We start from the raw sequence: 23,868 nt of genomic DNA, 5'->3' as shown, positions 1-23,868 counted from the left end.
GAAACTTTGAACATAGTCTAAAATTTAACATACTAACTCCCAGGAAAGGTAAAATCCTTTTATATGCAGACACTTGAATTTGTGTGGGCTTTCTTAATCAGTGAAGTTGAGTCTTAAAAATAATTCAATGTGACAACCTATTTAGATAATTATTTCAGAAAGAAATTTATTTTCTAGAGTGCAAATAACCACTCCATTAACTGAAATTTAACATTAGGTTTTCCTTTTTCCCCAATATGGTTCTTCCACACTTGGAATAATTAATTGATTGAAGTGGTCAATCATAGAATCATCCTGCCATCTAAGAGAAATTCATTAAATGGTTATTTATTACCAGCTATTTTATGTCATATTTTCCCTAATCAGGGAGTTTACACATGTAATACTACAAAACGCAATTCTGATTTGGGGAGATTTCTTATATCATATATGAGAATTTAACTGTGCCATTGGCTATTTAATTGCTTATTGAATGTACATTTTAGTTGCTGCATCCTTCTAGAAATAGATTTTGCCAAGATAATATTTATTTTTTAAAAATTAAAGTGCTGCTATCTTTTCATTTTCAATAAAATACCTATGGATGTTTACTTGTCAAATAAAAAATTTGACATTGTAATAGCAGGTGTTGACCTTTGGCAGTTAATATAGAGCTGAGAGGTAACACTTCTGCAGGGCTTAATGAGTGTCAGGCAATACACACATTGTAACTTAATCCTCTTAACCTAAAGAGCTATGTATCACTATTATCCCAATTTTACAGATAAGAAAACAACCTAGGTTAAAGCATTTGCCTAAGTCACACAGCTGGTTTGTGTTGGTGCCAAGCTTCAAAGCTGGGTTATCTGCCTCTAAATCTGTCTGTATGCACTCTATGCTTTCCCCACTATACTCAGCTGCCTCTTATCATCTTAAGTTGCTGAACTTTAATAGAAAACAATTACTATTCAAGTACTTACACAGCTCTCAATAAAACTTAAAGTTTAGCAATGGATAGAGAGTGTTTTTACAGAATCTAGAACTAAAATGATTTTATATCAACAGATTTGGGAGGATATTGAGTAGCTGAATGATTGCTAAGAACAAAGGAAATTATTGGGTGTTTCTTCAGTATTACTGTGGTATGAGATGAAGAGCGATGGTGTGGCTAGATTTTAGAAGGGTGGCCCTAAAAACCCTTATCTTGCTATTTCATTTTTATTTTTAAAAAAATTTATGATTGACACATAATAATTGTACATGTTTATGGGGTATAATATCATGTTTCAATACATGCGTAAATTGTGTAATGATCAAATCAGGGTAATTAGCATATCCATCGTCTTAAACATTTATTATTTTTTTGTGATGAGAACATTCAAAAAAATGTTTTTTTAAAGATACGAGATCTTGCAGTGTTGCTGTTGCAGGCTGGTCTCCAACTCCTGGGTTCAAGCAATCCTCCTGAACTCCTGGGTTCAAGTGATCTTCCTGCCTTAGCCTCTTGTACAGGTGGGACTATAGGCACAGAGAAAGAAAGGAAAGAGAATCCCCAGGAGACTTAAAAATCAAGGAAGAGATGAGGGGAGGAAAAGAGGCAGTCTTGGTGCTTTCTGTTTCATTCTATGTATGTGACTGATGGATGAATTCATTAAGAATGTTTATAAAATCCAATGTATTTCGCACAAATAATGGATACTTTGTTTTCAGTTTTGCTGGAGGCAAAGCTAGACTTGGTGTGATTAAAATTCATCAAAGAGTTAGTGTTGATTAGATCATATATTTAAATGCTGGTTTTATTTTCTTGAAAATATGTCCCTGTTTTTCTTGGGAAGTGGAGAGGGAAGCAAGTAAGAGTAGGAATTCTTTTTTTTTTCAGAATTATGTTTTAGTGATGTAATAAAGTTAGAGATCAGCTGTTAAAGAGAAAAACTTCAACATGCCAGGAATTAGTAGATGAGGAATGGTGTTAGCTGTATTATGGCAGTGCTTTCACTTCTATATACATGAGTAAAAATTAATAATATTGTGTACCTAAAAAAGAAATTTATAGTGTCTAAGTTATACTTCAATGAACCTAACATTAAAAAAATGCCAGCCTGGCTTAGGCACAATTATCTCCATCCCACATGAATCTAAATATGTAAAGATATATTTAATAGTACATCAGATATCTAGACTGGGACATTGTTTTATTAGAAAATTAGAATTCTTCTATGAAATATATGTTTTTAAAGAGAAAAATGTTGAGAGGTCAATAGGGATTATGATGGAAAGATGGAAAGAAGATGGAAAAATCAAGGGGGAAAAGGCAACAAGAATCTAAGGACGCTTATATTAAGGTATTCAGGCAACTTCCATTGGAGAGAATCAACCACATTCCAGCAAGGGATGGACCCAAGGTAGGTTCTTGAGCATGGCTTGTGGAACAGCCCCCAGAAGAGCCTACCAAAGGGCTCAAAAACTACCCAGTGAAATCTGCAGGCTGACACTGAGAAGGAGGCAAAAAGTGACTTGATGAGTTACTCAAAGAATGACTCATGAAGGGGCTGGAGAGAGAACTTAAACCAGAAGCAACTGAAAGATGCTCAGGAGGTCCACTTGGCCCATAAGTTGGGGATCAACAAGGTTGATGAGAGTGGGATCCCTGTAGGTGTATATCGCCTGTGGCTTTATGCTAACTATAGGTTGCTCTTCCCTGGGAAGACCCATAGCCATTTATAAACCAGAAATTTAATATCATGGTGGACTGGGAACTCCAGTTGAATCCCTATTGGGATATTTTCTTTATGGATTTAGGTATTCAAGTGGTAGCAGAAGCTCACATTATACAGGTTTTGGATGTGTATCAGAAGGAACTCAAGTTCCTTTGACATACAAAACTTTATGCTGAGAGGACCAACTCTTGTCCCTTTCCTATTCTTCCTTCCCATTGTCGTCTACCCACATAGATGATTCTGAGCTGAGGTTGTTGAGATCCTTAAAGGAAAGTCACAGGCAGAGATGGAAACAAATTATTCACAAAAGTCTCAACCACCACTGTGGGTAACTCATTACCTGACCCTCTCTTCCACCTGTGGAAGAGAAATAACAGCATCTTGAGAAGTTTCCCCTCTGATATTGCTCATGGACTGGTTGAGGCCCCTCAAACCAAGAACGAGAGCAGTAAACCCAGCATCATAGACAAACTCTGGAAACATGGGACCCTACAGGGGGCCAGAGGATAGCACAGAGCTGGATACATAACTATTAATGGTTGGGAATGATCTAAGGAAAAAGAGTGGAAGTTGATCCCTAAGTAGGTTTGCCATATTTAGCAAACCAAAATAGAGGATTCCCAGGTAAATTTGATTTTTAGATAAATAACTTTTTTTTTAGTATAATTACATCCCATGCAATATTTGGGACTGTCTTACCTTAAATACCCAAATATCACATAAAACAATTTTCTTTTTCTGAAATTTAGAGTTAACTGGGAATCCTGTATTTTGTCTGCAGCCCTAGTCCCAAGAGACCCCAGCCCGAGAAAAGCAATGCTTTGGCAGCAGAGGGCAGAGAGGAAAGATGGTCTGGAGGGATGATGCTCATTGAAGAAGGTCTGTATCTAGTCTAGGTTGTTTCTACTATAGAAAAAGAATAAAGGTAATATTCAAATCTGGGGACCCCTCAGCTCCTAAGTCACAGCTGAGGGAAATTCTGAGAGCCAGTGAGTTGGGACACTCCCCAGATAACAGGGGTTCTGAGTAGTGCAGGGGTTTCGGTGACTGAGGAATGGCCCCTCTTCACCAAGAATGTCGTTTGGACAGCCTTAGAGAACAGCATGTTGACGAGTTAAGGATCAGAGTGGGCCCACTGAATTATCTCTGGCGTGTGCTCGGTTGGAACGTGGCAGCCTTACACATGCTGTGTGTCCATGTGAAGCTCCAGGGAGCGGCCCGAGCTAGAAGGAACCCACATCTTTGTATTTCAGGCCCCTTTCTCTTGAAAGCAGTTTCTCACAATCAGTCTCTCTCTAAGGAATTGAAGAGCCTTCTCTTTTTTATTGTTTATTTTTAACTCATGTAAAGATCTTAGTTACTAAGACCCTTACATGCATTCTGTCATTTAAACTTTGTCCGGTTCCCTAAGGTGGGTCTTAAATTTACAAATGGGACAACTGCAGTCTTAGAATTTGAGTAACTTCCGTTCTTGGCTCTTTCTTTCTACAGTTCCAAATTCAACAAGCATGTTGAAAGGATCCACTTTTTTTTTTCCCTTTCACTTCCTCATATCTCTTCCTCTCCTTCCCTTAAGGCACTTTCTTGTCACTCTTTTCTTTCTCAATATTCCATTTGTAGTGGCTCCGGCTAAAACCGGAGGGAAGGATCATATCTTTTACCACCACCCTTTCAGCTATTTCCTCCTGACCTCTGTGTCTATCTTCTATGCTGTCTGTCCGTCCCCTCCCTTTGCTCTGAAACTAGACCCTCCGGAGCCTCTGCTCCAAGCTCGGGTGCCAACCCTGGTTGCAGAGCCCTGGTGTGTTGTTTGCCGGGCTCCTGGGCTCCTGCTCATTTCATGTTCACAGTCTCTCCTCCCCAAAGTGTCCCTTAGTCTTGGTATCTGGCCCTCTTTCTCTTTCCTATGACCAAGTCCCCATTTATGCTCCCTTTGTGTTTGTAGGACTAGGACCTCACTTACTTTGCTGTGAATGGTCTTCTCTCTCTCTCAGCCTCCCCACCCCATGGATCAGGGACAGTGCCCTAGTTCTGGGCCATGCCCTCAGGCCCCGCCCTATGTCCCTCCTAAGGATTGTGATTTGAATCTTCTCATGTTACCTACTTCCTTACACCTTGCTACTTGGCTCTTATCTTTCCATCACCTATTTCAGGACACTTATTTGTTTAGGCTGATTATAGAATTCCTTGTCTAGATGGACCACGTTTGGAACTGAAAGGAGAGATTTTGACAATCACACTGGGGTAACAGACATGACCCTGGCTTCACTCTGCACAGAACCTGGGTCATGAATAGGCTTTGCCGGTTAAATGCTGGGAAAGCTGGTTAACATTTCTATACCATAGTTTCCTCTTTCAAAAAATTGGGTTAATAGTACTATCTAGGTCCTGGGTTATGAGGACGAAATGAGTTAATATCTGTAAAGAATTTGAAGCAGTGACTTATACATAGTAATTACTTAATGCATTTAAACTACAAGTCACATTATTATTACATCTGTGATATTGGGCAAAGTAATAAAACTCTCTAAGCCTGTGAGAACTGCATGGGATGGTGCGTGTGAGGTACATAGCAGCGTTGCTGGCACATTATGGGAAATAAGTGCCTGAGTGAGCATGTTCCCTTCTCCAGACACTTTTCACTGTCGAGTCTATCTCTTCTTCTTATGCAACTAACTGTTCTACCTCAGCCCACAAGCCCTTCCCACTGATCTACCCATATTTGCTGCTTGTATTTCTTTTTGCAACAGTGTGTTAAGCAACGTCTGAAAGCCAGAAGGCAGTTACCCCGACACCAGTTTCCTAATCATCTCTAAGCCTTGGGGAAGCAGATGGATCAGAGAGGCCTCAAATGCAGATGTGATTAGCACACCCTCAGTCAGCCTGCAAAACGTTTTCACTGACTCCATGGAAGTATTGCATAAGGCAAAGATACGTTAAGCCTGAAGAGGCTGCTGTTTTCAGAAAAGACTGCGGGAATCATTACTGAGTGTCTCCTACTTGGCAACAAGATGTGTTTGGGAGGAAAGAAATCTGCCAAAGACTGAAGCCTCCAAGGTAAACCCTATAGATTCCCTCTCCATAGAAATCCCCTTTTCTTTTCTGCCTGTTAAAGATGCCTCCCAGTGGGGCAGCCGGGGATGTCTGTACAGTTTTCTGTTTGGTTGCTGTGTACCAATCTGGAACATTTAGCTATAAGGATGGCCTCCCCTTAGAATGTGATTGTTACTCTGGAGCCATGATATAAAATGTTAGACATACTGATACAACTATTTCTTTGGAAAAATGTGGGCATCCCCCCACCCCACCGCCCATGAGACATATTAAATCCCAGTAGCTGCACCTGAGTTTGCCTGCCAGCTCTCATCATGAGGAATGGTCCGGACATAATTGAGGAACGGGGTTTGGTGAGTGAGTTTCAGCATAAGCTCAGGGGACAGTATAGTGTAATGATAACCATTAACAGAACTAGGTTGCCCGATTCTGACCCCTAGCTACTCAAATTGCTGACTGTGTGGCCTTGAGCAAGTTACTTAACCTCTCTGTTCTTCAGCTCTCTCATCTGTTAAATGGAAAGGATCATAACAGTAACACCCATTCATAGGGACGTTGTGAGAACTAAAGTAGTAAACATGAATAAAGCACTTAGAACAATGCCTGTCCCATACTAAGGGCGGAGAGATGAACTTAACTGGTGGGTTCCTAGGAAATCTACATCTCTCTGATTTTTTTTTTAACTGAGATAACTTGACCAAATATTATAGATCATAGTTTGCTTTACCTGAAGGCTGAAAATTCTCTCTGATTATTTAAAACAAGTCAAATTAAATAATATAGTTAGAATAGATTTCCTCCCTCCTGAATAGCTCTGGAGTATTTTGGTATGAGAGGCTCTAGTGCTTGAAGACATTCTCTGTTATCATCCATAAGGCATAGCTACATTGGGCTAGACAAAAAGTTTATGTATGTATTAAACATGTGGTAGCTGAGTGCCCATCACAGGATGACACTGAGCTAGGTACTGGGGTTATACTGAGAAGACAAAGAGGTAACAGACAAATATCCAGGCAGTTGAAGCTTAGGGTGATGAAGTAGTATGAGAAGGAAAGTCGAAGGAATTCTGAGAGTAACCTGGCACACAGTAGAAGTACTAAATAAAAATACCTGTTATTATTACTGGAATGTGACTAAAGTCATCAGTCTCACATAAGAGACCACTGCTCAGAGAAACCACATGTCTGGCTGCCCACAACTATTTGAAGAGAGGCAGGGACTATATATCAGCGCATATAAAAATGAGAAAGGAATTGCTCTTTACCATTCCAAAGTGAAGTGAAGTACCCAGGCCTACCACAATGACCTGACAGTATCTACTACTCTAAGACAAAATGAAATTGAACATTGTACAAGCTCTATTATTCTGCCCTTATGCCCCATTTATGGAGAGTCATTTTGATGTACGGAAAGAATTGAACCATTCTATTGTACTCAAGCCTTTGGATTTCTTTTCCATAGCAGCCATAAACAACCACAAATGGCCTCCCAAGAAGTTGATAATGCAGAGCTGGGCACAGCCTCATCTGGTGGTGCTCCAGGCGGCCAGGCAGAACTGGAAGGTGTGAATAATTCTGTTTACCAGCCCATTGATGGATCACAAGATTATCAAAAGATGGGACTACAAACGCTTGGGGTAAGTCCACCTTAATTTAAAAATAGGTTTAATAGGTAAGAAAATAAATACAATTGACCCTTGAACAACACATGTTTCACATGAGAGGTCCACTTACATGTGGATTTTCTTCGACTTCTGTCTGCCACCCCTGAGACAGCAATACTGACCCCTCCTCTTCCTCCTCCTCTTCTGCCTACTCAACGTGAAGATGATGAGGATGAAGAACTTTTTGATGATCCACTTCCACTTACTGAATAGTAAAAATATTTTGTCATCCTTATGATTTTCTTAATAACATTTTCTTTTCTCTAGCTTACTGTATTGGGAATACAACATATAATGCATATAACATACAAAATACGTGTTAATCTGCTGTTAATGTTATCAGTGAGGCTTCTGATCAACAGGAGGTTATTAGTAGTTAAGTTTTGGGGGAGTCATAAATTATATGCAGATTTTTGACTGTAGGGGGCAGGCACCCCAAAGTACCACGTTGTTCAAGGGTCACTTATCTCCTTTGGAAAACACTGTTTACACCCTTAAGGGAGAATATCTGAATTATTCATCACTGAGTCAATGATTAATTGAAGAAAAGTCAAATGGGACTTACTACAGACCTGCAGAGTAGAAATGCAAAAATTCTTTCATGGTAGAAAACATCTTATCAAACCTTGGAAAACAGATTCCAAGACCTTTCATTTTTCCTTTGTGCCTTTTGACCATGCATATCAGGAGGCCAAACCCTATGAAGCTCATATTCCATATTTTAAATAAAAAAATTGGGTTGAGGGAAAGGTTGAGTAGAATACTTCCTACCCTCTGTCTGCTTTTGCCATATTAGGGCCCCAAAGCATGCTGGGAAGGCAGTGGTTCCATCTCTCTCATCAGCCATATCTCCTTCACCGTCTGTCACTTTTGAGAGCAGTCCATGAGAATGAATGGAAATATGGGGGAGAGGTGAAGACGAAGGGTTGTCACTGGAATTAGTGGGGTAGTGTGGACCAAAAAACGCCCTACTATAAGCTCTGGACCAGTTAATTTAGGCTTGACATTTTAACCATTTCAAGCACTGATGTTTCCTTTCTGAGGAAAATTAAAATGGTCTCTTTTCAATGTACACTGTAGAATATGATTAACATGCCTTATTTTTTCCTCCTTTCAGGCCATCCAGATCCTGAATGGAGCCATGATTCTGGCTTTGGGTGTTTTTCTGGGTTCCTTGCAATACTTGACCCACCTTTTCCGGCACTTCTTTTTCTTCACCTTCTACACAGGCTACCCGATATGGGGTGCTGTGTTTGTGAGTACTCATACTCCCTGGCCATAGATCATCCTTTAGACACCACTGCTAGAAACGAGTTTGATTATGAAAGTATTGTTTGTAGGTTATTTGAAGGTTGCATGCTGTGGTTTTGATTTGTAATTCTTGACATAAGCAAGTAATAAAAACCCCTTTCTTTCTGATTAAAAGAAATCACATTTTCTGAGTACAAATTAAGTCACAAAATTAACTTAGTATCTATATAGTATTAAGTTTATGGATACTAAGAAGATTGCATGGAAAATGAGCATTGGTGAATTGCATTATGGTGCAGCCAAGAGTCCTGGCTTGGGAGATAAATTTGTCTGCTGATTACCGTTTGAAAATCAAGTCATTTCCCCTATATGGGTCAAAATGCAATCAGAATAAATAGGCTTTGGGGCTAGGTAATCTTTAAAATTTTTAAATTCAACTTTGTCATATGATTATCACTCACCAGGTGGTTCATTTTTTAAAGTGGTAATGGGAACTATTTGTTAGTCAGATATTATTATTACTATTATTATTATTAGCTTATTTATTCTGATGCTAGACCTTTGAGAATTTATACATATTCAATCCTGAACTGAATATCAAAAACAAAGATACCATGAGGGAAAGATGGGAAAGTTAGTTGAAAATAATGACTAGAACATGTTATTGGCAAATGAAAAATAATTTGTAACAAGTCTTGGGCTCTAATTTATTCGTATTTTTATTTTTTCAAAATTATTATCCTTCACATCTCCTTTGAAAGAAAATCGCTCTTAATTTGGTTAAATTTTCTTGAGAAAAATAAGATCTCATACTCTGATAAAAGATTATACAGTATACTGTTTTTGGATATAGTCTAAAACATTTGGATTTACTATTTCTACACTTTTTAGTTAATATTATTTTGATGGAATAGTTAAAATCTGATTTTTTTCCTAAAAAACCTAGGATACACATTTGCTTTGTATATGAATCCTGACTATCTAAATGGAAAATTTCTATATTGTAGAAGAGAGAATAATGCAGGATTTCGATTGTTTGATCAGGAAAGAGTTTTCTCAGAAAGTGAGATTAATTTGTCAAAAAAAATAGTGAGAGTTTCACTCTTTAGCATCTTCAACACTAATATTCAAATCTGACCATTGGATTCCCAATGTTGGGAGCTTCTCTCTGACTCTGTATCAGCTACACAGCAAGGTCTGAGGTCTATTCCATTGCCCTCCAGATCTGCCCTTACCTGCAGCTCTAATCTAATTCCCCTCCCTCCCTGCTGCATACATGCTCTGTTGTATATTGACTCCATGATCCCTTCTGTTTGCTCATCTTTTTCTTTTTTTTCTTTTTTTTTTTTTTTTTTATTTCAGCATATTATGGGGGTACAGATATTTATGTTACTTATGTTGCCCTTGCCCCCCCCCAAGTCCGAGTTTCAAATATGTCCATCCTTCGGGTGGTGCGCATTGCACTCTTTGTGTATGAAAATACCCGTCCCCTCCTCCCCCCTCCCCCCACCCAACATCCAATAGATGTTATTCTTATATGTGCATTTATGTGTTGATCAGTTAATACCAGTTTGATGGTGAGTACATGTGGTGCTTGTCTTTCCATTCTTGGGATACCTCACTTAGTAGAATGCGTTCCAGCTCTATCCAGGAGTATACAAGAGGTGCTATATCACCATTGTTTCTTAAAGCTGAATAGTACTCCATGGTATACATATACCACATTTTATTAATCCACTCATGTATTGATGGACACTTGGGTTGTTTCCACATCTTTGCAATTGTGAATTGTGCTGCTATAAACATTCGGGTGCAGGTGTCTTTCTTATACAATATCATTTGGTCTTTTGGGTAGATACCCAGTAATGGGATTGCTGGATCGAATGGTACTTCTACTTGTATCTCTTTAAGATATCTCCATATTGCTTTCCACAGAGGTTGCACTAGTTTACAATCCCACCAACAGTGCATGAGTGTTCCTATCTCTCCGCATCCACGCCAACATTTATTGTTTTGGGACTTTTTGATAAAGGCCAGTCTCACTGGAGAAAAGTGATATCTCATTGTGGTTTTAATTTGCATTTCCCTGATGATTAGAGATGTTGAGCATTTTTTCATGTGTTTTTTGACCATTATTCTGTCTTCTTTTGAAAAGTTTCTGTTCATGTCCTTTGCCCACTTTTTGATAGGGTCGTTTGATTTTTTCTTGTTGATTTTCCCGAGTTCTAAGTAGATTCTGGTTATCAACCCTTTATCGGATTTATAACATGCAAAAATTTTCTCCCATTCTGTAGGTTGTCTGTTTGCTCTTGTGACTGTTTCTTTGGCTGTGCAGAAGCTTTTTAATTTGGTCAGGTCCCATTTATTTATTTTAGTTGTTGCTGTGATTGCCTTTGGGGGTCTTCTTCATAAATTCTTTGCCTAGGCCAATGTCTAGAAGAGTATTTCCAACATCCTCCTCTAGAATTCTAATAGTTTCACTCCTTAGGTTTAAATCTGTTACCCAGCGTGAGTTGATTTTTGTGAGAGGTGAAAGGTGAGGATCCTGCTTCAGTCTTCTACATGTGGCTATCCAGTTTTCCCAGCACCATTTATTGAATAAGGATTCTTTTCCCCAGTGTATGTTTTTGTCTGCTTTGTCAAAGATTAGGTGGCTATATGAGGACGGTTTTATATCTGGGTTCTCAGTTCTGTTCCACTGGTCAATGGCTCTATTTTTGTGCCAGTACCAAGCTGTTTTAATTACAACAGCCTTATAATAAAGTTTGAAGTCTGGTAAGTTGATACCTCCCATTTTGTTTTTATTGCCCAGTATTGTTTTTGCTATACTCATCTTTTTCTTACTAATTCTTATCAACTGTTTGACTTCAGAAAAGATATTTGAGCTCTCACCCTTTGATTTCCTCACCAGAGTGGTAGAAACAATATGAGGACCTTCTCTTTGGGGCTCTGAAAGTAAATGGAAAATGTATATAAAACCTTAGTTATTGTTAATAATTTGAATGTTTTCTGTATGCTGGACAAATATCTAAGCCCTTTATATGTATTGTTTCATTTTATCCTCACACAGATATAAGGTTGGTAATAGTAACATGGAGATATGCCCATCTCTATTATACAGAAAAAGAAACTGAGGCAAAGAGGGGCTTAGTGATTCATCCAAGGTTACAGAATGAACATGAGATGAAGCTGGGATCAGAACTCAGAGAGTAGTGACTCAGAAGGGTCCTATGATAACCTCTTCGTTATTTGAAACAGAATTCGAAGCCTGTTCCTTCACATTCAACCAGAATTCAATGGTTGAATTTTGCACAGCAAACTTTTGCTCTCCATGATTTTGGAAACTTTCCTTCCAATCCACAGGAGTAGCTTGGTAAAATGTTGGAAGATTTATAATGTAAAAAAATCAGGATGAAAATTTTGGGAAATTCATAAATATATAGAGAATTTAATCTATAAAAATTAGAGTGATGGAAATAGTAGCATATCAAAGTAATAATTTAAAAATTAAAGGGTACATAGATATGAATACTTAGATTTGTAAAAGATCTTTTAGAACATCTAGTCCAATAAATCAATCCCTTATCTGAAGTTTGGGTAAGAACATGAGAATGATATTATATCTATGTATATATATGTAAATAAATATTATTTACATTTAATATAAATATGAGCATAAATATTATCACATTACATTAACTATATGTATATATTGTATGTTTTTAAAGTAGCCACATGTTCATAAACCTGTAAGAAGCCAAACATAAAACAAAATGAAAAGATCATAAATTTACTCACAGTTTAATTTAAAATTTTAGTCATATAAAATAATGAGCAGCATCATTTTGTGTTCTAAGATGTGAATAAAAAAAAAGGTTTGTATGACTTTTGCTAGATATCTGCTAATCAAGGAAAAGTGAAGAAGAAAATGGTTGAGACTTAATATTTCTTTATCTGCTTTACTTCCTGTTTTCAAACAGTTTATTAGTTCAGGAACCCTGTCTGTTATAGCAGGGAGAAAACCCACGAGAGGACTGGTAAGTGGCAATTCTTCTTTTTCTACAAACATAGGAGTAGAAATAAATTAGTCATTGACAGTAGGCAATAGGGGTTGGTGACCCCAGCCGAGACACTGAGTGTCACTTAATGCTCAAGAAAATTACTTTTCTTCAGTATTCAGATGGTAGCTTATCAAAAAAATCACATAGATTGTGAATATGCATACCTGGGATGGTTGCTTTAAATATGCGATGAATCTGAAGCTTAGAAAAAAGGCTTCTTAATTTTTGTGTGTTGTCAACCTTGACTGATTTTTATTGCCTTGAACATAGGATCTCCCACCACTAACTGGTTGCACAAGTGAAAGTGAGAAATTCCATTCCTTTAGTCATTCTTTAAACAACTACTAAGCCTCTAGTATGCGATCTCAGAGTCATCTACCATTGATGCTCCACTTTCTACTCCATCCATTTCCTTTCCCCCCTCCCTAGATGGCTATTTCACCATTTTATTCTATCCTCAAACACCAATTCCTTTTCTCTCATCCTCACTCTCTGTCGATGGTCTTACTATTTCCTATTCTGAGAAAACGGAAGCCACCACCAGGAGCATTTTTGGACTCCCACATAACATCTGCTCCATGGACTAGATCTGTACCAATATATTTCTCCTTCTAGCCTCTTACCATAGGTGAACCCTGTGATTTTTCTGTAAAGTTGATCCCTCTACTTGAGTATTAGATTCCATTCCTTCCCCCCTCACCACACAAATGCACCACTTTGATTTATCTTTCTCTACTAGATCTTTTTAATCAGCATGTAAGCATCCAGTGACTCTTCCCAACTTAAAAGAAAAGGAAATCTTGACATTATTTCCCCCTGCTAACTACAGGCGTAATTTGTTTTTCCTTCTGTAGCTAAACTCTTTCAAGGGAGTTATCGATACTCTGTCTCCAGTTCCTATTAAACCCACTTCAATAAGGCTTTCTTTGCTTCCCCTCCATCCCTCTGTAACTGCTCTCTTTAAGATCACTGAAAACTTCCACATTGCTAAAACGATGATGGGTTCTTGATTCTCATCTCATTTGACCTCTGAGCAGCATTTAGCACAGTTGGGTACTCACTCTTCCGATAATTTCTTCACTTGGCTTCCAGCGTACCTTGATTGGCTGGTTTTCCTTTCATCTTTTGATTTCTCCTTCTCAGTCTCCCTTTCTGGTTCCTTTTCTTCTCTCTGATCTTTTAATGTTGTGGTGCCCCGGAACTCAGTTCTTTGTGATTTGCTCTTCTCAGTTTTCTTTGGTGATATCATTCGTTCTCATGGCTTTGAATAACATCTATATTCCCAGAACCCTGAAATAAATATTTCCAGCCGAAATTTCTCTCCCGAGCTTCATACTGGCCTGTATAATTACTTCCACTTAGATGTTTAAAAGTCTCAAAACTCCTAGTCTTCCTCCCCAAACCACCTCCGTGTACAGTCGTCCTCATGGTAGCTGATGGGAACTCCATCCTTTCAGATTCCCAGATCAAATACCTTAGAATATTCCTGACTCTTCTTTCTTTCACAATTCTGAATTCAATTTGTCAGCAAATTCTGTTGGCTCTGCCTTCAAGCTACATCAGAGTTTAACCTTGTCTCATCTTTCTGCTAATGACACTTCATCCAATTTACCTCATCTCTCTTCATTGGGATCCCTGCTTTCATCCTTGAACCTCTCCTTCCCAGTCTCTTTGGTAACAGAGTGATCCCTTTAAACCATAAATCTAAGTATGTAACCTGTTTGCTCAAAATCCTTCATTAGCTTCGTATGTTTCTCAGTGTTAGAACAAAAGTCCTTTTCATGACCTGCAGGGCCCTGTGTGATGTGGCTCCCTGATAACTGCCTGTCTTCATTTCCTAATATTGTCATCTTGCCTTCAAACCCCTTTCCCCCCTTGCTTCCCTGGAATATTCTGGCCTCAGGGCTTTGCACTGAGTGTTTCCTTGACTGCAAGGACGTTCCTCCAGATTCCCTCTTGGCTAGCACCCTCAGCTCTTTCATGCTGTCCTAAGTGTCATTCCTGTTTAACATCCCTCCTGTCTCTGGATTTCTGAATTCTCCTTGTCTCATTCCGTTAGCCCATAGTATTTAATCGCTTTCAAAAATACCATGTCATTTATCTATTATAGCATGTTTATTGTTTTCTTTGTCTTTACTGCTAGAACGTAAGCTCCACGGGGAGGGGAATCTTTGTTCATTGATGTTTGTTCTGCACCTGGGATATTGCTGGGTGTGTAAACAGCATTCCATCAATATTTGTTTCAATCAAATGTTACCAAGAGAAGGAAGTATGTGTTGCATATATTAATAGAAAATTCTTATTCTTTTTTAGATGGAAAACAGTTTTGGAATGAACATCGCCAGTGCTACAATTGCACTCGTTGGGATTGTTTTTCTCTCAATAAATTTAGCAGTTAACAACCAGTCAATCAAGAGTTGTCAGTCTTCAAACTCTCCGGACTTATGCATTTACATGGGCTCCTCATCAAACGTATGTTTTTGAAAAATACGTTTAATCATAAAGTATTTCAAATAATCCAAAATGTACAGAAAAATAACATGTCAGGTACTATGCCACTTTGATTTGAATCTTGGGCCTGCCACCTATTGGCTCTATAATAAAGGGCAAGTTAGATCACCTCTCTGTGTTTTAATTTTCTCATTTTTGAAATGAGGCTAATAATAGTACCCATTTCATGGAGTTAATGTGAGAATTAAATAAAGATAATCAATTAAAACAGGGCTTAGCATATCATGTTATACTATTATTAATATTACTACTGCTCCTAATATTACTATGTCACTTCCCAGAGAGATTACATTTTTTAAAAATTTTATTTCATATCTCCTTGCTTAATAAAATAAACTTGAGAGATTTATAGCTTTCTCTGTGGTCTGGAATATTCAAATAATACCTTGAAGTTTTGAATGACTTTACTTTTGAATTTATTTGAATATGGTATTTTAAAAGGTAAGCTCTTTAATAACCCTACCAGATTATATTTGTTTGTGTTTAAGTATTCTACTTTTTCTCAGGTCAACTTAGAAATTAATATTTTCCTTTGAAATTGTCCATCTCACCTGATGGTCTATGATCTGTAAACTATTATTTACTGATTCACTCCTAAGCCTCCTGTTTTCTGATACTATTCATGGAAGTTTGTGTGCTCATTTTCTTTATTATAGTTTTAATTACCTAAATTTATATTTTCACCTAGCTCTGATTTTTTCCTGTGGATTTAGTGGTTTTTTCCCTGCAGACAATTTTGTATTTGTTTTTTCTAGGTGTCTCAGTAATAACAGAAGGATCATTAGTTCAGCAATAATTTTATTTTGTATTGATATCAGCTTAGTGTTAATATCAGGTTAAAAGTTTCCAGGTATAATACATAAGCCCCTATGAAGTATTATTAATGAAATGGTGGAGAGGTCATTTTTGTCCATTGTTCTAAACTGCCTACTCATGTCCTTAGTTTACTACTTTTCAGATTGGTAGATGTTAGTGACAATGTCAGAATTTCATTTCTACAGCTTCTTCTCCCCATGACGACTTCATGTGGGTTGATATAGAAATACAACACATCTCTCTTTTCAGGGAAAATGTTTTCATGCTTTTCGATTGAGTGCTTTCATGCTTTTCTACAGTGTTATGTGCATCTGTGTCTTAAATCTAGTTTATGTTTCACTTTGTTCCATTTTATGGGAGGGAGATGTTGTAGTTTGGTTTCTTGCTATCATTTTTTTCTTCTGAATGTTTCCACTGGGTTTGATATGAGGTGTCCTATCCCATAGGGACTGGTGTCTCTAATGCTGATCCTCACCTTGCTGGAGCTGTGCATAACCATCTCTGTCTCAACCATGTGGTGCAAGGCAAACTGCTGCGGTTTGAGAGAGGTGGGTTTGTTAAAATGGCTAATGATTCACATGGTCTGCAAATCTCTTTCCAGGGTTTGAAGCTGTTACTGACTCTTGAACAGAAACTTTTATGTAATAATGATTTATGGAGTACTCTAGAGTTAGAAATTATATGAATATTAGAAAATGAAATGAAGGCTGAAAAAGAATTCGAATGTGAAAATGCAAGTGTAAACAGTATTTTTAATATATAAGAGCATACATATTTTTTGTACGGCTGGAATTAAGTTATTTTCTTGTAACTTGTCACTTTCTAGTTGTATGACCCAGGAAATATTAATAATTTTTTTCTAGACCTTAGGTATCTTAACTGGAAAATGAAAATAATTTTTTCACCCTCTTCTGATGTTTTTATAAGGACTACATATATAATCTGTATACAGTATTTAGCACAGTAATAATCAATGAATGAATGTTACTGGTGATGATCATGGTGATAATAGGAAGGAATGGGAGGAGAGAAAGATGATGGTCCAGTTCTTGACGACTAATGTCGTTTTATTTTCAAGGCAATTTCTTCAACTCCCAGTTCTGTGGAATAAGAAATGCCTCCTGACGAAAGGAATTCTGAGAGCATGAAAATTCAACCGTAAATCTCCAATGAGTCAGAGATTCACCCAAGAATTCAGGAGAACATGAGCTCGTGAGACTCAATCCTTCTTTTATGGTGCCAATTATAAGAAACTTGGACATTTGACTCACTCCTTTCTATCCTAACTGTAAATCCCACTAGTGTGTTCCAGGTATGGAAGGACAAATATATTTCTTTAGGCATTCTTGGACTTGTAACTCCTATGATCACTACTCCAAAGTTGTTTCCAGAAAGTGATTCCCTTTCTTCTTACCCACCTATTCCATTGCATTATGAGGTTTGAAGAAGGAAGGTGATAGTATATTCCCTATTTCATGTATTCTCCCTAAAATCCAACTTCCAACCACCCAGTGGGAAGGAAAATGAGCCAGATTTTTTTTCATTGCAGAAAAATGCTTCTTCACTTTAGGCGACATCAGCATTACAAAAACCATCAAAAAAAGAAATTATTATTACTAAATATCATCATCATTGAGTTAGATTTTCACTACCTTTGAGCTGGGAGGGTTTAGTCTCAGAGACTTTGTTTTAGTCAGCTTCTGGGGCTTGCACCTGCCCTGATACTTAAATGATAGTTTAGATCGGGGACTTTGAGAGCGAGGTCAACATTTCTTCTTCAAAAGGACCTTGAGAAACATAAAGCAGAGAAGTAAAGAACAGGGCTTTAGGATCTGACAGATCTGGGTTCAAATTCTGACACTGTCACTTATTACCTGTCCGAACTTGAGCAAGTTACTTAATCTCTCTGACCGTGTTTTCCTCATCTGTAAAACAGATGTAATAATATCAGCTACCTTATCAGTCGTTATGTAGGGTAAATGGAAATAAAGAAAGTTGAAATAGTACCACAACTACTTGATAACGATGCTGCTGTTATTGTTGGTCTTGCTGCTGCTGGAGAGAGCTGGCGGAAACCTTCACACTTCCATCACGGCTGTTCCTATGGCCTCCAGCAACTTCAATGGCCATCTTTTAACGTGGAAGTTTGATGCTGAAACTCCTTCTGATTTCTCAGCTCCTGATCTATAGATCGGATGAAGTACTTATATTTTTGATTAATAAATTTTCTTTCCCTTGATACTGAATTGACGATGTCCGTAAATTATGCTCATAAGTTACTCTTAGTTCCTTGCTTATCCTATGTGCATAGATTCTTTTACATTCTTCTCTACTAATCCTTAATATAGCCTACTTCTATAATATATGTTTGTTCATTCTTTCATTTATTTAATTTTTTTAATGCATTCAACAAGTGCCCACTATGTGCCACGTGCTGTGCTAAAAGTTTGGCATATAATAGGGATGATGCATAGTGTCTACTCTCAAGTTGCTCATAGTGGTAGATACAGACCCACAGAAACGTATAAGAGCTATAATAGGAAGAGTATGGAAATCTTGGGAAGCATATAGGATGAGTTTCTAGTCCAGGTTAGGGGAGATGTAGGTGATAATTTTTTAGAAGACTTTTCTTAACTGATATCTTAAAGATGATCAGGAATTAGCATGATGAAGGGGAAATTGAAGAAGATGCAAATGCCTCTAAACTAGGAAGAATTTTGAATACTCAAGGAATGAACTAGAGAGTTTAGTAGGTCTAACTTTAGTACATAATGGATAGATGGAAAGATATAAATTTGGAGAGAGAAATGTATACATCACAGGAGATTATAAAATGGGGCAACTCGGTGAGTCTTAAGGAACAACTGAAAATTTATGCAGTGGTATGTTGGAACCGGCCTGTATTGGTTTGCAAGACTCAATTTTAAATTCCAGGCAGCACAAGTGAACATAATTTGGGTAGCTTGAAATTGGCTATGGTCAGAGTATTTGCACTACAGAGATTGGCAGAGCTACAAATTTTAGCATTCACATATAGATTTTGCCTGTAGCAATTACTACTGTGATGTTCAAAGGTGATTTTCTATTTATCTCATTTCTCCTTCATTTATTATTTAAATTTTTCTATGAGAAAGATTTATCCCTTCTCTCTCATTTATTTATCTATTAAATTATTTATATCAGTAGGTACTCATGGATATTTATGTTATTCTTTTGCTTATGACTAATATTTATTTGGTTTCTCAAACTTTTCCAGCTTTGGTCATAGGGAGCTGAGTTGGCTCCTGTACAGCTTTGTCATACCCCTTCCTTCCCTCCCCTTGTTAGCACTTATTTTCTGGAACTACAAGATTCTCCAGGCATTTCCCCTGCTGCAGACCTAGAATTTCCATTTCTTCAAGGATCCCTGGGTTTTTTTTTATTTGGAGAACTATATTTAGAAAACAATTGTTCATGTGGGATCTGAAAGCAAATTTCTTCAGGGCTTAGGAAAATAAACATGGTATGTAACCAAAAGAAGAAACTTTGCTTGTAAAAACGGAAGCCAGAGATGGAGAGTGGATGAAAGGCGTGTGCAAAGGCCATGCCAGAAGGAGGAATGATATGTGGTCGGGGAGGAATGTTAGCTCTGTTATCTCTTCCTTTTCAGTAGAGGTATGGTTAAAACTTATCTTGATAATTTTGTCCCACCAAGAAAAAGTCATTTTGTCATATGTTTTGATGTTTGTTATTGTCAAAGATGAAAGAGCATGGCTGTAGGGAACCAAAGGGTGGGCACAGAAGACGATAAGCATCTCACAAAGGGACAAGAAGGTGCTTCTGAAAACTGGGATATGAAACAATTGGGAGTTCATGAGATATGACAGTTTCTGATTTGCATTTTGCAAGGTTCTGTTCAAAATTCTCACAAAATAGCACCGTGTCCAAACACTAAAGACCATCCTCAATCTGTTTCCTGTCTAAATCTCAAGTCTGATTCCTTATTATTTAATATACACATGATGAATTATTATAAATGCCTAGGAAACACCATACAGAACCATTACTTCAGGACTTTCCCCAGCAGATATGTGGTGATTTCACTGAGAAAGAGACAAGCAAATGAAAATTCCTGAGGCTGTCATTTTACATCTGGTCTCAAATGTTACCTTCTCTGAAAATTCCTTCCCTGAACTCTACATGCCCCTTATCAGGAAGAATTGTTGTGTCCTCCTGTGTGTCTCAACATCCTCTGGCCTCTGACATATTGAGTAATAATATATCATTTACTTTTGTTCTACTCTGCTTGATTGTGGCCAGATAGGGTCTAGGACCATGGAGTTCATTTATGCATGCTCAGTGATAAGAGCAGTGCCTTGCATGGAACATTAACTCATTTTTGGATGAACGTATAGGTGAATAAGGTTTATTTTTTAATTCCGAAAGCACCTTGGTTCGGTCCACCAATTCCTGAAGACACAGTGGGAAGATGGCACCTGGGCTATTACATTTTCACTATGAAAGGTACACCAATACGTCTTTTAGTACCCTCTGTTCATGCAAATATCTTTGTTTCCCGTGAGGAAGAATTTTATCGCATCCCAGAAAAACAACACAGGTGACTAGAGGAAAAATTTGTAGTATCTTGAAGTTTATTGAAGAATCATTAAAGGTTGTGTCTATAAATAAACTGAAATAAAAGAGATTCAAACCCGTGAATCCTACATGTACTCATTTTGCTATGATCTAGCTAGTTATGCTATCAGAATAAACACATTGGTTTGGCCCTGACCCTAATTGAGGCATACTGCTCAGTGCGATGCTGTTTAGATTTGCCTGTGGGATTTGCTATCACGTTCATGCTGCTCAGTGCTTTCATCATCCTGTTCCTGCCATTATAAAGATCTAAGCAGCAGAGAGTCAGTCTAATGCGTTAGCAGACAATTGAGTCTTCAGTGTGAAAACTTCTTAGCTTTTATACTCTATCAGGTATGGTTTACAGCAATTAGACCTCTGCCTGTCCTGTTTCTGAGACCATCTGCTACAAAGTCGTGTAATTAGTGTCCAAAAGGCAGGAAGAGAGGGAAAGATAATAAAGTCAGAGATGGATCCAGAAATTGGGAGACTGAGATGCACTCATGCACACAAACAGTGCTTTGTCCTCAGGTCTACGTGTGAAGCCAAGTACGCCTTAAACAGGGAAGAGAGGCTTTTCAAAGGTGCAATTGGAGAACTTCTGATACAGAAATGGTTGAATTGGGACACAAGTAGGGAAGGATCTGGAAAGGAGGCACAGAAAGCTCTCTCTGTTCTGCAGTTCTCTCTCACCTTCTCAACTCCCACTAAAAAGTCTCATTCTTAGGTTCTGTGAATCCTGCTAGTCTCAGGCAGAATTATGCTCCACAACTCCCAAATTTCCTCATTTCTTACTAGTCTCTATTCAGTAGGCTTCTCAATTTTGCTGTTTATCATAATAAGAAAAACCCTGTTGATCTTAATCAGCCGGGAGACCTATCTGTCTGACAAATGGGTTATGTATGAAGATAAGCGTTGGTGTCATGAGTCAACTTATTTCAAGTACCAGAGCACCCAGAGCACACTGTGAGAGACAGTCCACTAAACCTCAATATAACACTCCTCTTCTCTCCTGGATAGCCCAGTCAACGAAAAAATGGACACAGAAAATAGCGGCAGAGCACAGCTCGCTCTTCCAAATCCACAGTGGTCCCCCAGGTAAGTAAAGGCTATTATTTGTTTTCAATTCTCAATCACCTATTGGGTCAGAGAAAGCCACAGTCACAGTTCTTGGGAGATGACAGTTCATGGATTTAGGCACGGACCCATCTAGTTTAATTAATATATTGGGTATCAAGAAGCTATTTGCTATACTTTCCAAGTGATTCTTTCTCGCTGGTGGAGATGAACTGGGAATATGAGCTTCTGAGAGAGAGAGGGTATGAGAGAGGAGACTTCATACTATGCGTGTAGATAGATCTCTTCCCTCTGTGTCTAACATGTGCTGAAAGACACATATTCCTCACACATGCTTTTACAAATGCCTCATACAATGACCTCCTTCCTGGGTTGGTCTTTATGAACCATAAGCTGTGGGATGCTGCTCTGAAGATGAAAATAGTAATAATGATTCAACTAGCAGTTCAAAGCCATTCCTTTCCTGTACTCTGTTATATGAAGTTGAGTTTGTCATTGAAAAAATATGTTCAGATACATTTCTAAGTTAGAAGGACTGTGAGATGCATAGGTAAATGTGTTTGATTATATTCAGTTTTACGTATCGATATAGATTAATAGAAAAGAACTTGGAAATAACCCTGGGTTAAGAGAAGGAAGTTCACTTTTTTTTTTTTCCATTTTGTCCCATTTTATCACTTGGATAGTGTTTAGGTGTTCTTGGTCAGTTACTTGGAACCTCTGAGCCTTAGTTTCTTAGTACAATGAAGACTTCAATTGCAGAATTGTTTTGAAAAAATAAACAAAAATTCCCTTTCTATTAGTCAAGGACTTTGTATAGGGAGTTGGAGAATTTTCTCATGACCGAATTTGTGTTAAATTTCACAGTGTATCTGAACCTGGACTCTCAGAAATATCTCTCCATGGTAGTACTCTACCGAAGAAGTCCCCACGACAACATACATGGCTGACATTTCTGAACAAAGAGCTGGAATTCCTGGGGGTGAGTGAGCATCCTCCAACCTCGGCCAGAGTAAGGGTTTCTCTAGAAAAAAATATTTGGTTGCATCGACTGTTTTTCCATTTGAGTTCATGAGGAGAAATAAGCTCTCTAAAAAATCTGGTAGATAAAGAGTTGACACCCATTAAGCCCCTTTGGGGAGAGAGAAGCATTTTCTTATAAAGGGCAACACACGTAACCTAAACATCTGTACACCCATAATTTGATGAAATAAAAAAAAATAATAAGTTACTAGGACAAGGATGGCAAGTAGGAGTGGAGGATTCCTGGTCTCTATCTTTACTTAGATGGAAAGAACAATTATTAATATCCAGCATGACTGCAAATAAAGGCACATGAGAAATGTACTGGCTATCCATGCATTAGGTAGTGCTTGTAACAATTTTTATAGGGTCCGGGGGTACTGGAAGATATTACATTTGGATCACTTCTCAGGACACTCTAATACACTAAAGCAATTTCTGATATTTGGCCTCAGTTATAAAGAAATGGATACAATCCTGGGAAAATATATTCTAATTTCACAAAACCCATGTGTTTTTCTATAGGTAACACAAATTCTGACTGGTTTGATATGTCTTTGTTTTGGAACAATTGTCTGCTCTGTACTCAATGTTTCAAACTTTGAGGAAGATATTTTTTCATCATTTAAAGTGGGCTATCCATTTTGGGGAGCAGTATTTGTGAGTATATATCTACAATTGTCTCTGAAATTGCACTGAACATAGATTTTCTCTTACTCAGATCTAACCAGTTGTTTATCTCCAGTATTAAGATAATATTTATAATTCTTTACATATACATGCTAATTAACAACAACAAAGGATTCTTGCTATAATTAACTGTAGGTTAAGCATTTAGCCCACAGTTTTACTAGACGAGAAACCTGAAACTAATAAAATTTGAATGACTTGGCCAAGGGACATTTATCTAATAGAAATTGAACTTAAACTTTCAGAATGTAATACCAGAAAAATATCCTTAATACTATTCATTAGTAAAGTTACATATAATTTTATCTATCAATTACAATTCTTTACATATACATGCTCATTAACAACAACAAAGGATTCTTGCTATAATTAACTGTAGGTTAAGCATTTAGCCCACAGTTTTATTAGACGA

General features: G+C 37.7%; 2 protein-coding genes across 2 annotated transcripts in view; both read left to right on the top strand.

The window, feature by feature from the left end:
• Positions 1 to 7,230: 7,230 nt before the first annotated feature.
• Positions 7,231 to 21,393, top strand: MS4A3 (membrane-spanning 4-domains, subfamily A, member 3 (hematopoietic cell-specific)). Its single transcript, XM_012643852.1, has 7 exons — positions 7,231 to 7,386; positions 8,531 to 8,668; positions 12,645 to 12,701; positions 15,039 to 15,197; positions 16,499 to 16,600; positions 20,447 to 20,649; positions 21,198 to 21,393. The coding sequence occupies exons 1-7, from the start codon at positions 7,231 to 7,233 to the stop codon at positions 21,391 to 21,393; spliced, it is 1,011 nt and encodes a 336-aa protein (XP_012499306.1).
• Positions 21,394 to 21,702: 309 nt separating this feature from the next.
• Positions 21,703 to 23,868, top strand: part of MS4A2 (membrane-spanning 4-domains, subfamily A, member 2) — a 6,013-nt gene continuing 3,847 nt past the window's right edge. Inside the window, exons 1-3 of the mRNA XM_012643851.1 lie at positions 21,703 to 21,764; positions 22,611 to 22,725; positions 23,292 to 23,426. Coding sequence (XP_012499305.1) covers positions 21,703 to 21,764; positions 22,611 to 22,725; positions 23,292 to 23,426 — 312 coding nt within the window. The remainder of the gene's footprint in view (positions 21,765 to 22,610; positions 22,726 to 23,291; positions 23,427 to 23,868) is intronic.

This window comes from Propithecus coquereli, unplaced genomic scaffold (assembly GCF_000956105.1).
Source record: "Propithecus coquereli isolate 6110/MARCELLA unplaced genomic scaffold, Pcoq_1.0 Scaffold202, whole genome shotgun sequence".
Classification (NCBI taxonomy): domain Eukaryota; kingdom Metazoa; phylum Chordata; class Mammalia; order Primates; family Indriidae; genus Propithecus; species Propithecus coquereli.
The sequence above is the reverse complement of the archived record's forward strand: the minus strand, read 5'-3'. Positions and strand labels throughout refer to the sequence as shown.